General features: G+C 32.6%; 1 protein-coding gene across 3 annotated transcripts in view; it reads left to right on the forward strand.

Moving 5' to 3' along the window:
• LOC118189424 (astakine-like) overlaps positions 1-2,370 on the forward strand; it is a 207,112-nt gene extending 204,742 nt beyond the window's left edge. For all 3 annotated transcript variants that reach the window (XM_085813813.1, XM_085813810.1, XM_085813811.1), the window contains one exon: positions 314-2,370. In XM_085813813.1, the coding sequence (XP_085669939.1) occupies positions 314-537 (224 nt within the window). In that variant the 3' untranslated portion in view covers positions 538-2,370. The remainder of the gene's footprint in view (positions 1-313) is intronic.
• The last annotated feature ends 9,976 nt before the right edge of the window (positions 2,371-12,346 follow it).

Below are 12,346 nucleotides of genomic sequence, written 5' to 3' on the forward strand. Positions count from 1 at the left end.
ATACTGCTGATACGTTCAACTTTTTTTAAAAACTTCTACATATAAGCTGAAGTATTTAAATTAGAGTGGTTTTTTTTTTTTTTTTTTTTTTTTTTTTTTTTTTTTTTTTTAAGTTTAAGGATGGATTTTTGTAAAAGAATGGACATATTCGTAGGGAATGATTAATTTCATAATCCTATCATATGTACATAATTCGTTAAAATATTATTTATTTGCTATTCTGCTATTTTTTGTTGTTGTAGTTGTTTTATAAGTGCACACTTAACTTGCTGTTGAAACCAAATCGTTTATAATACGCTATTCTCTTTTGCAGGCATGATGCGCTATAGTATGGCTCAGTGCATGCCTATGGGGCAGGTGGAGGACTACTGCCGGGACGATAACACGCCTGAAAACAGGACCCTGAACTACCCGAGTGGCGAACAAGTCGAAGTGGTCGACATCTACACCCACGTTTGTCCTTGCGACGATGGCCTGCAGTGTACGGACAATTTCTGCGCACCTGACGAATCATATGAAAACAATTACCTCTATTAGAAGCGAACATATGACCGTATTTCTGAGGGCCCACCTCAAACATAACCGATTCATCAACAAGTGTAGGTGTAGACCTCTGGAACATTGTAATTTCCGGTGTCATTCAGTTACCTAATCGTGGGGTACTTTGATGATTCTTTCTTTTTATACACATTTACGTCAAGTTCCGGGTCACCGTACCTTCGTAATGATCGGCGAGGTCCAAAATGTCGAGATCGCTGATGCTACATCTCAACATTTGCATCGTTCATTTGAGTGGCAGTGCAGTCAATGAAAATACAAATTCTATTCGCTGCAGACGATTGAGAAAGCGCACACCAACTTTTTTTTTTGTCCGTAAAAATGCCGTCTATCAGTTTGGAGACATTTTAAAATTAATCATATTTGGAAACATATGTTAAATTTAATTAAATGTCATTTAACACATCATCCTAATTCACAATATCTAAATGGTTAGTAATATTTAAATATTTAATTACATATTTGAATTAATTCCTTTCACCAAACATTTTCTATGCATATGTATAGCTGGAAAACGCACGTTCTCTCTATTGAAAAAATAAGCCATTTTGTTCATATCTAAGTTACAATGAAATAAAATGTTGCACTCTTGAACTCATTCTTAGAAACAAAATTCATCATTGTAACGATGCAGAGACATTTAAATTGCATGGGAACTATGAGTTTTGCATGAAGTTTTTCTATTTATTAGGAGCTGTATAATTAATAAATTAAACAGTTAATTTATATATTGGAGAAGCGGCAAATTTATATTTATAAATTTAAAAAAAAGCTGTATAACAAGTAATTAAAAACCTAAAAAATAAAATATACTTTAAACTTGTTACAAAATTTGTACTGATTTTAATAATTCGCTATTTCTTTAAAGTAATTTGAAAAATAGGTGAATAAGAATGAAATATTTTTATTTCTGTAAACGAAATTAAAACTATTTTTACGTATTATATTTTTAACAAATATTAAATCATGCTCAATTTTAAACTTATACGAGTACTTTAAGAATAGGCAGGGAAAAATTTTTTTTTAAATTATTCTACCATTCTCGAAAAAAATAATTTTTAATGTTATTCTACCATTCTCGATTTCGCGTGTCTTCTAGTTATCTGTTTGAACTTATTTTAAAGTTTCGCTTCTCTAATGGCTAAATGTACGACTAAAATTAAAAAAAAAAAAAAAAAAAAAAAAAAAAAAAAAAAATGTGGTTAGCTTAACATAAAACATGGTGTAATGCAATGGCTTGGATACAAGAAGCACTTTTATTAGAACTTAGAGGTTACGCGACTTTTTATTGAGAATAATTTAACCAATCTAAATTCAAAATGGTAACTTGTTTTCGTGTGTGCAGTATGCCTTACTTTTGTTGCCTGTGCTATACTGAAAGTCATATATTCTGGAAATTTATTCGTAATTGGTGATAATTCCTCAGCTTCCAGTTTTTTGTTTCTATGCAGCGTTAACGTAAAACATATCAATGTATTTATTAAAGATATGAAATGAAATTGTAATTCTCTAAAGGCTAAATTATTGTAATTCTCTAAAAAGCGCATTGTTTCGTAGAAAATTTCTCCATTTTTTTTACAGTGAATTCATTGAAATGTACTTTGTAAGAGAAATGTACTTTGTTGTCTGCGGTTTTTCATGTGTACATAATTGCATTTTCTATATTTAATGCCATAGTTGTTTTTCCCTTTTTGCCAAACATTGTGCCGTGTAATATTTGTGAGGCCTGGTGCCACTTTGTAATCAAGCTATCTCCATTTATGCTGAAAGTTTTCGTGGTTGTCTTAATAAAGAATTTTATGATAACACTTACCGTTTCGTTTTCCTTGTCTAGTTCGAAACATAATTCTTTTCACATTTCAGATGTCTTTCTTTAATGTAATATAACGTTTGCTTCTACAAACAAACGCTACATTTTAGGGAATTATAATTCAGTTATAGTTTCCCGAAATGTAAAACGATATTGTAACGATAGCTTTTAAAAATGATGCTTAAATATCAGAAGCACGAAATGAAATATAACTAAATGTAGTTGTGGTGTAGTGACTGATCTCGCTTGTCTGATATCGGAACAAGCCCATAAAATTCATCGTAGCAGAAATCAAGATTGCGCCTGTCGCTGGGAAGAGCCTTAGATACAAGTGACAACACCCCGGGGGGGAGCTAGTCCGAGAATCTCCTACACAAGCAACCTCTCGAGATTTTTTTAGCCTTGCTTGAGACATTAATGAGTTTTCATTTATCATTATAACAAAATCCTGCAACTATCACGAATCTCGTTGGTAATTTTTCTGTACATTGACGAAGTCATTTCGAATCGTCAGCTGAACAACAGAAAATTCATTTTTTTTATTACAATCACATAAATATACACATGTCTCATCGAGTGTTACCACAAATTCCCATTTATCAGCAACTAGGTGTTTTTCATATAATTTTTAAGAATTTTATTTCTTTCGACAGTATGCTTTGAAAAAAGCACTTAACTTAAAGGTTTAAATATCTTTTTAACCTCGAATCTTTATGAATTACTTCACGTACAGTGCCAGAAGATGTTTCCAGCTCCGATGCAGTGTTTTTTTGAGTCGGTGGATTTTCTCTCAGAAACAGAGATCTTCATTTTCTTTATATTTACCTGCATTTGAATATACTTAGGATGCGGTTTTGCGGCCATTTTTTTTTTTTTTTTCATTTTTACTCTTTTTCAAATTTAATATCCTAAAAATAGATATCTTTGTAATGCAATAACCTCGATTTTTACACCGCTTTACAGTTTGTTGACAAGAATATTTGCCTTTGAAAGTTCATTTACCATCTATCAGTTTTAGGAGCCGTTTAAATGAAACTGTTATTCGATTTTCCAATCAAACCAAAACAGTACTAGGTGATTATATTGAAAGTGCGAACGACCTTCTGTATTAGTAAAGAGAAGCTGCAGACTTGATTTAGTAGGTATCGACAATCTGTTTCTGTCACGAATGCTCAAGATAATAACGAAATAATCGGATACAAGCTGGGAAGGGAGAAAGGTGTTGGGAAAGAGAAAGTTGGGGATAAAGACGACAAGCAGCACAGCTAGAAAGTTCCCTGTAAGAAAGCAAGCAGAGGGTTGCAAATTGTCATCAGAATTGGTGAGAAACAAATATTCATCCATGTCAATGCTTGGGTGTTAATGAAACTTCATTTTATACATAGCGAATTTTAAAATCCATGGCGACAATCTTGTAAGCAGATAGAGGTTATATGTCATCAGACTAAAATTCAGAACTTTCTTCTGGTAATATACATGGTAGTTTTAAAATATCGTTCAATTCTTCTGAAATATAAAATATTGTATGCTTTTTCATTGTAAATAATCAGTGCGATTTTCTATATTCTTTATTTAACTATGATCGATAAATCCGTCCATTGGACGTGGACTTTAGTCCATTGGGTGAGGTTTGGCTTTAACGAACGCTCCTTCTGAAATTTCTATAGACAGTATTATCAAAAAAGAACAAGGAGTTCCAACAAATATATATTCAATTATACGGAAAATCTGTTATCTGAAATCGGCAAGGCCCCGTTGCTGCCGATTGAGAGAGCTTGTACTGTATTTGATACTTTCTGTGTTATCGAATTTAAAACACAGGATACATGACAAAAGGTACATCAACAGCCGTGTACTTGGTATATTTATATGTTTACGTATTTACATAAAATAACAATAAAGATACATAACACAAAGCTCCTGAAAGTATGGAGGCTTTGTAGTGTCATTAGGAATTTTTGAATCTGGAGAAGTGAAACATGTACAGTGCATTCGGCGAGATTCGAACCCTGGACCTCTCGAAAACACATCGAGTATGCTTCTAATTACACCTAAGAAAATTCCTTAAGGAAAGGAGGGAGAAAACACTTTATAAACTCTCCCTTTTAAAGTGAGACTCGGGATTAGGGAACCCAATAGCCAAATCCTGATGATGACGAATGGTCCACCACCTTTCAATTCGGGAGCCACGTTTCATTAGGTTATTTTTTGAAGCAGAAGATGGGGGTGGGGATGTGCAGCGCCATCGCCAGAAGTCGAACCCTGGATCTTTCGAATACCCGTCGAATTTGCTTCCATTTACACCACGAAGGCATGCGAAAAGGATAGAGAAAATGCCTTATAGCCTAATGTGACAATCGCACAGAATGGCAGTACTTTCTAATGTTGTCATTTGCTGAAGACGCGATTCTATAAGCGCCAGTAGCGTAGTGTTATCGTATCGTTATTCGGGAATAACTTAAATAACAAAAAACAAAAAAAAAACCGAAAAGGAAAAAAAAAAAAAAAACAGAATGAAGTGTCATTCGTTACTTTTACAAAAGTACCGAATGTAATTTATAACAAGGATGATATTTGAAGATGCGCAATGGCCAGAGACGCAAAAGTATATTGAAGCATGCAAGTCTTCAATAAACTGTACATATAGACTTCTAGTATATAGACTACAAGTCTTCCATATACTGGATTGTGAATTAATTAATTATTAAATGTAGGAAAAAGCACACGCCATAATAAATTATAAAATTAGGTAGACTTCAGACAGAATGATATTTATTTTGTCTGAAAGTTTCAGACATTTTCTGAAAATCTATCTGGACCTAAATATGACTGTTACCATGCATAATACTGCTATCCCTTGGCCCAAGCAGGTTAAATATGTAGGTGTTGTTCTTGATCAAGGTCATGTTGCGACCCATTATTACTTACCCTTTTCCAGTGTGGAGTTACGTTTGTAAATCCAGTCTTAATAAATTACAAGTGCTTCAAAGCACAACACATAGACAAATTATAGCTAGTAGATGATTTATTATGAGTAGTGCAATCCACGAAGAATAAAATTAAAATATTAACGAAATACAAACTGCAAAGAAATGTTTTAGTAACATTAAAATGTAAACAATGAAATTATATCACTAATGGATTATAACTTTCACGCTAATGCAAATAAAAAAACGATCTGGAACAGTGCTCCTTCACTTAGATTAGTTTATTTTTGTTTTACATTTACGTTGTTATGCTTATATAGTCTACTTTGTGCTCTCTGTTCTGTGTAGCTCTTCCCTTTTTCCTTATTACTTGGCTTAATTGTTACAACCTTTTTCTAAATTTAATTTAATACTGAAAAATTTTGCACAATCCTTTCTTCCTTTTGCCATTCCAGAGGTATTTTTTGTTTGATCTTATTTTTCTTTCGGACTGGGATGACGGTGTAGCCATTGCATGCGTACACAAATGGCAAATATGAGATCTTCTAGAGATGATCAGTTAGAAAAAATGCCACGGAAGTGTAGAGATGATTTGAGATAGAACATTTTCATTTGTTTCTTAAAGTATTTATTGCCCATAAGATAGAAAATAAGTCTCGGAAGAGCAGGAGATATTGATACATTGAGTGAATTATTTTTATCATCCGAACGTCGACATAGCCAAGTATTGCGTTATCATCGTTGGAAGGTGATAGATAATTAATTCATAAGACCAGACAATGGACATGGGCAGTAACAATTGTGGCACAAGTACTAACGAAACCAGTGGTCAAAATGAATGGTTTGATCCAAAAGGCCAATCAGCCAAATACTGTACCTATTCCGAGTGCCTACCCTGCTTAAACTAATAAAAAAATTTTAAAATTAAAAATCTGAATACTTTTAGATTTTATATTACACGCAAAGGAGCGTCTTTTTTAACATTAAGTGTATTACCTTTATTTATTAAATATCATCTTCTTTACATTTAAACCACATAAAATTCAATTCAACAGCAATATCACGAAATATTTAAAAAAAGCATAGCTTTGGAATTTCCGATAGATAGTCTCGCACGCTGGAGATAAAAATTGTTTTTGTACAGTGTTTCCATTGTTCGCTTTGAAATCGTTGAGTTTGTTAATCAAAAATTAGTTAAAGTTTCACAAAATGCAAAATAGATAATAAAACCAATTCGAAGTTCAAAATTCGCGCGTCCAGTGTGCCTATGTTCGGGGGGAATATTATCTTATTTAAAATTTGATAGCTATAGGTACCGTCGTTTTTTCACAATACGAGAAATATACATACATTCATGCAGACACTTCATTAATTAATTTCTTTTAATATAATGTAGGGCTCTAATATTTGATGGCAAAAATTTAAAAAGTTATTGGCCGTTTATAATGAAATGCCGTTTTGAGACTAATAGGTCTTCTTGGATACCGTCCGTATGGAGAAATAATTTTTAATAAATTAAAATAAATTATTTTTTAATAAGTTTTAATAAGTTTCATTGAAAAAGTATATATATATATATTAACTTTTTGTACTGTCGATCCCTAAGAACCAACACCGGACGGATGGAACTTTCACTGTTGGTCCCCAGGGAAGGGATCACTCAAATGTAGAGTAGATTATGTAGGGGAAATGTAAGGGGAATCACATGATTGATTGAGACTGATAATTCAAATGTAATAGATTTATAAAATAAGCAGCAAGCTATAAATATTACGCTGATTAATGACAATTTAAAGGTTATTTACATAAGGAATTATACTGTCACAAAGAACAATAAACAAAATGTTCTTAGACGTTCCTTAGCATGGTTTCTAAATTAAGAATAGTATTGCACACAGCTTTGAATACCAGATATTAGAATTTCGTCTTTGGGAAACTGTTTTCTAATTTGTATCTTCGGAAGCTTAATATCATTTCTTTGTTTGTTGGCTAGCTGAAAAGCCTTAAATTGAAGCGAAAACTCGCAGAAAATAAGATATTTTTAAATAATCAAGTTTAATTATAACTTGAACCTTAAATAATCAGCATTAGTTCTAACCTAAATTCAGATAGAGAAGAAATACATTAATTACTTCAGAAGAGCTGAATTAGTCGCTAAGAACTCATCTAAATAATTTAGCACTCAGTATTAATGTATTGAATAATTTAAAGGATTAATGCAAATTGGCAACGAAAGCACTCTTCAGTCACCGTTATCACCTACGCATGACTATAAACCTTCCAGTAATTTAAAGGCAAAATTTTAGATTGGACATTACATTTGAAAATGGGTACATAATATGTTTAATCTCCACTTAAAATTAGACGTTGGTTCGAAATTTAGTACTTCAACAGTTTTGACCCTGTATATAGTAACTAATAGATCATTGTTACGTTCGCAACCTCTATATTAACTAATATATCACAGTTACTCTCGTCCCATTTCCCTAATTTAAGCATAATAGAAGTCTAACTACCCACTCAACACTTTGTCATACGAGCATGGATCTTTTCTGTTCACAATGGTAATGTAATCGTTAACGCTTTGATAAACTTGCCACCATTCGTTACTTTCTGTATGTACTGTCAGAAAGGTCTCTGTAAAGTCAGCGAGAAATCAAAGTCAATTATCACTCCCATTAATGTACAGCATATTTATTATTCCATGCTTTATTCATCAGTAAGTTAATTAATACATAAGATTAATTAATAAAGACTCAAATTATTTCTTATGAAAGATGTAAAAAGGAAAATTTGAGATTCTTTCTTCTTTTGGACTTTCTTATTTGGAAGTGATAACATTCTCGTGACATGCAGTGAAGGACCTAAAGTAAGCAGTTTTGTTAAAAATCTTTTGATTGAAATCAGTAATACACTAAATTCTTGATTTCTTTGTTCTGAATAATACATGCAAATTATCATTCAAAAGGTTCTCTGAACACGTGAAAAGCGTGTACTTTTTCCCTCTTTAAATAACCCAAATAGGCGTTAGCTCAGAAGGGACATTAATCTCGAAACGGCAATTTGCGTCGAATCACTTTAAACGTCGCAATCACTTTTCAAATTATTGCCACCGAATATTATCGCCCTGTGTTATATTTAAAGAAATTAAATAATGAAGAATCTACATGAATGTACGCATGTTTCTCGCATTGTGAAAAAACAACGGTACCTACAATCATCAAATTTTGAATAACATTTTCCTCCACCCGAACATAGGAATCTAGAAGCCCGAATTAGGAATCTGGAATTTGTTTTATTTTCTGCTTCATATTTTGTAAAACTTTAATGAATTTTTGATTAAAAACCTCAAGAATTTCAAAGCAAGGAGTGGCAACGTTGTAAGGGGAAAAACGTTATCTTCAGCTCGCGAGACTCTGAAAAGGTATGTTGTTTTTAAATATTTTTAGCCCAATCTGGCGTTAGCCAAAATGCTCTTGAAACCTGTATGTGTCTGTAAATGAAAACAAAACTGCTCATTTTAGCGTAATATAAAAAAAAGCTTTCAAATTTTTTTAGATCAGTTCGCAGTTGTGTTGAAGGAATTTAGTGATTCTCATTAAAGTAAAGGTGGCAGAAATAACAATATCGGTTCTTACTGAACTCATTTCTGATGTTCAAACTTCTAAAAATGTATATGAAATTGTTTAACTATAAATAAGTACATAAAAATGTAAATAATATACTTTCAACTGAATTTTTGTGGATAACGAAGACAAGAATAATGAAAATTATCAAAATGCTCTGGGTGGAGGGGTGACTAAAGAGAAACCAACGGAAATTGGTGATGAAATTGGAAAGATGAAAGTGAGGATGGAGGTGAAAGAGCAAAGATGGAATCACTGTAAAGCGCAGTTTCACAGTCCAATAAACTTGAAGCTATTGGACTGTAAAATTAGTCGCAACCTCAGGCTCAGTAAACTGATTTTGCTCTAGTTCTGCTCGATACCCTCCGTAGTGTCTGAAAGAATGTCAACATAACTTACAAGAAAAGGATTGTATCAACATTTTCCTCAACAACCACTGAAGATAAATGTAACTCTGTGGTAATTTTAATCAGTTTTTGGTATACAAGCAATCGTCAGATTATTCACGCTTTTCCAGTTATCCATGTATACCTTACTAATTAGCTCGGTTGAGGGTAGAATGCAGAATAATAATAATGACTGAAGCTCCATAATGTAGAAAATGAATTAAATAATTACCCGAATAATGTTAATCCTTAAAAATAATTTCAGAATTAGATACTGATTTTATTACCATTTAACTTAAATATTTTTAACTCATGCATAAAAGAAAAGAAATTACCTGCAAAAAACACAAAACATATACAAAATAGTCCATTAATGCTGTTATTAATATCTTAAACGACATATATGAAATGAATTTCTATATTATTTCACTTTGTGACCTTTTCAATTAATATTAATGGTATACAACTATTATCATAAAATTTTGAAGAGAGCATAAACGCATATATATGCTCAAAACCGTTAAATATCTATTAATCTACTATGAAAACGAAGCTTTAATGAATTGTAAAGCCGAAGTAAATGCGTGGTATTTGAATATTTTTAACTTGTTTGATTCATTTGATTGAAACATAATTTCTCATTGCTTGCAATAAATGGAAACTCAAATGCATTTATGTATGTTACATTACAAAAACATTTATGTTATTATTATACATTTATGTTAGTATCACACGTTTATGTTACAAATACATTTATGTTACAAGTACATTAATGTTGTTATTACACATTTATGTTACAAATACGTTTATGTTACTATTACACATTTATGTTATTATTACACATTTATATCACAAATACATTTATGTTATTTATTTCATAGAGCCATCTATAGGAATCAAATGCAATAGAATTCAAATTGTAAAAGATAGTTTAGAAGAGCGGTCGTCAACCCTTGGAACTTCGCGGACCACTACATACATAATTTTATATTTGGCGAATCACTAATATGAATTAAAAAAGGTAAATACATTTATGCAATAATAATCAGCAATATACACATATTTCGGTCACATTGAAAAATTATATGAAAAGTACAAAAACCTTACCTTCTTGTACAGAAAGCTTCTTATTTCCGTATTACTGAAAAGGAACTTCACGAAAAGCAAGAACAAACCGGCAAACGCAAAGCAATATCAATAAACTGACAGTGTTATGCCGCCAATTTTTAATTATTGTTGTAAACATAATAATTATCGCTTACTCAGCAAAGGCGCCATCGATCAACAGTTAGACAAAACAAAAAAGGAAACTTCCAGTGATGCAATTATAAACAAGAAAGCACATGGCTCTCATAACACCAGCATATCCACTGATGGCAACTCTCACTTTCAAACTTCGCTAGATGCACCTGCAAAAGTAGCTAAAATATCGCTTTATTCAGAAGGAATTTCGCTAAAAGTAGTAGCTAAAATTAAGAAAAAAAAGTATAAATCATATTCCATAATAGGTTTTGTTGTTCGTCATTTTGTAAACTGAATCTATATAAAAATATAAATAATGTCCCAATTTTTCTGCGAACCAGCAAAACGTTTTTACGGAGCATTTGTGGCCGTGGACCACCGGTTGGAGAACTCTTGTTTGGACTGTACCAACTACAGATAATTGAAAACATAGGTAAAGAAGAATGCCGCTGTCATTTTGATTATAAATTAAAAATTTATAGAGCTTCATTTATTTCTCTTAAGATAATTATTGTTTTAAGAGAAGAAAAAGCAAGTCTAATGATTTCATTCCCGAAAATTGCAGTCGCGTAAGCTGTAACTTCCATATTTTAATACATCTATGGTATGGCACAACTTAACACCTAACGGCTATCTAAAACAAGTTGCATGAACACTTGGCATTTTTTCGCTTCTGATACTCTTAACCAGCAACACAATATACAATTTAAATGTAAAATTTGAAATAGAACTCTTTTAGCAACTTTTAGTGGGTGTTAAAATGATTATATAAAATAAAAAGTTCTTCTCATACAAAGCTTTTGTGACTATTTCACTTGTCTCAGTAGCATCAGAACAAGTCCACGAATTTCATCGTGGCAAAGAGTGCAAGACTGCGTCTGTCGTTGGCAAGAACCTTGAGCACCATACAGAGGACAGTACGACTTCGCTCAATTCCGCCCCCAATTTTAATGGAAAGCACCCCGGGGGCACATGTTAGAGTGTCTAAACACCAGGCGTCCCCGGCCTCCGTAACCTGTAACCTGTTAGAGTGTCTCTCAAGCCACTTTTCCTACCACAGCCTTTCGAGAGGACTTCCGTCTCGCCGCATATTTAGAGTGCCCCCATGCCCCACAGACACTATACATTTACAAACATCCAAACCTTCTCTGGGATTCGCACCCGGGATCTTAGGTGCCGCAGTAGGTTCTTTTAACCACTATACTCTCTGAGAGGAACAAAGTTTTTAAAGCGTGCGATTTACTTTAATGCTACGATTTCGATTATTTAAAAGAGCAATGCCGTTCTCAAATCTTCAAATACATGGAGTTGGAACGGATATAATTAACTTCTTACACAATTTACCAAACACAACTAATATCACTCGGCGGTCAAATTTCAAAGTTGCAGAACAATGGCAGTTCGACTTAAGTTTGATTCCAGGCGAACGGGCTGGCGTCATGGGCGTTTTCGTAATTTTCCCTATATGTAACATAGATGCGATTCAGTTTCCCTTAAAAAGTCATCCAAGAAGGCATCCCTTCACTTAGGCAAACAGCCCTAACGTGCTTTGCCATGATCAAATAAACTAAAGGCAAACGAAAAAGATAATTCGCTATTTCCTTCTCAATAACTACATATACAACTTAAAGTAACACGATAAAAACGAGTTAGGAATGTTTTCCATTACTTTTGTATAATGCTTTAGTTTAAATGAGTATCATGATGAGCCAAGAACAAAAGGCTGCAATATTTTAAAACTAAGAACTTAAGGGACAATTATCACAAAACAAGTTTCGCATCTTTTTTTTTTTTTTT

Source organism: Stegodyphus dumicola, chromosome 3 (genome assembly GCF_044657685.1).
Source record: "Stegodyphus dumicola isolate Sdum_Otavi_A_Nest chromosome 3, ASM4465768v1".
Taxonomy (NCBI): domain Eukaryota; kingdom Metazoa; phylum Arthropoda; class Arachnida; order Araneae; family Eresidae; genus Stegodyphus; species Stegodyphus dumicola.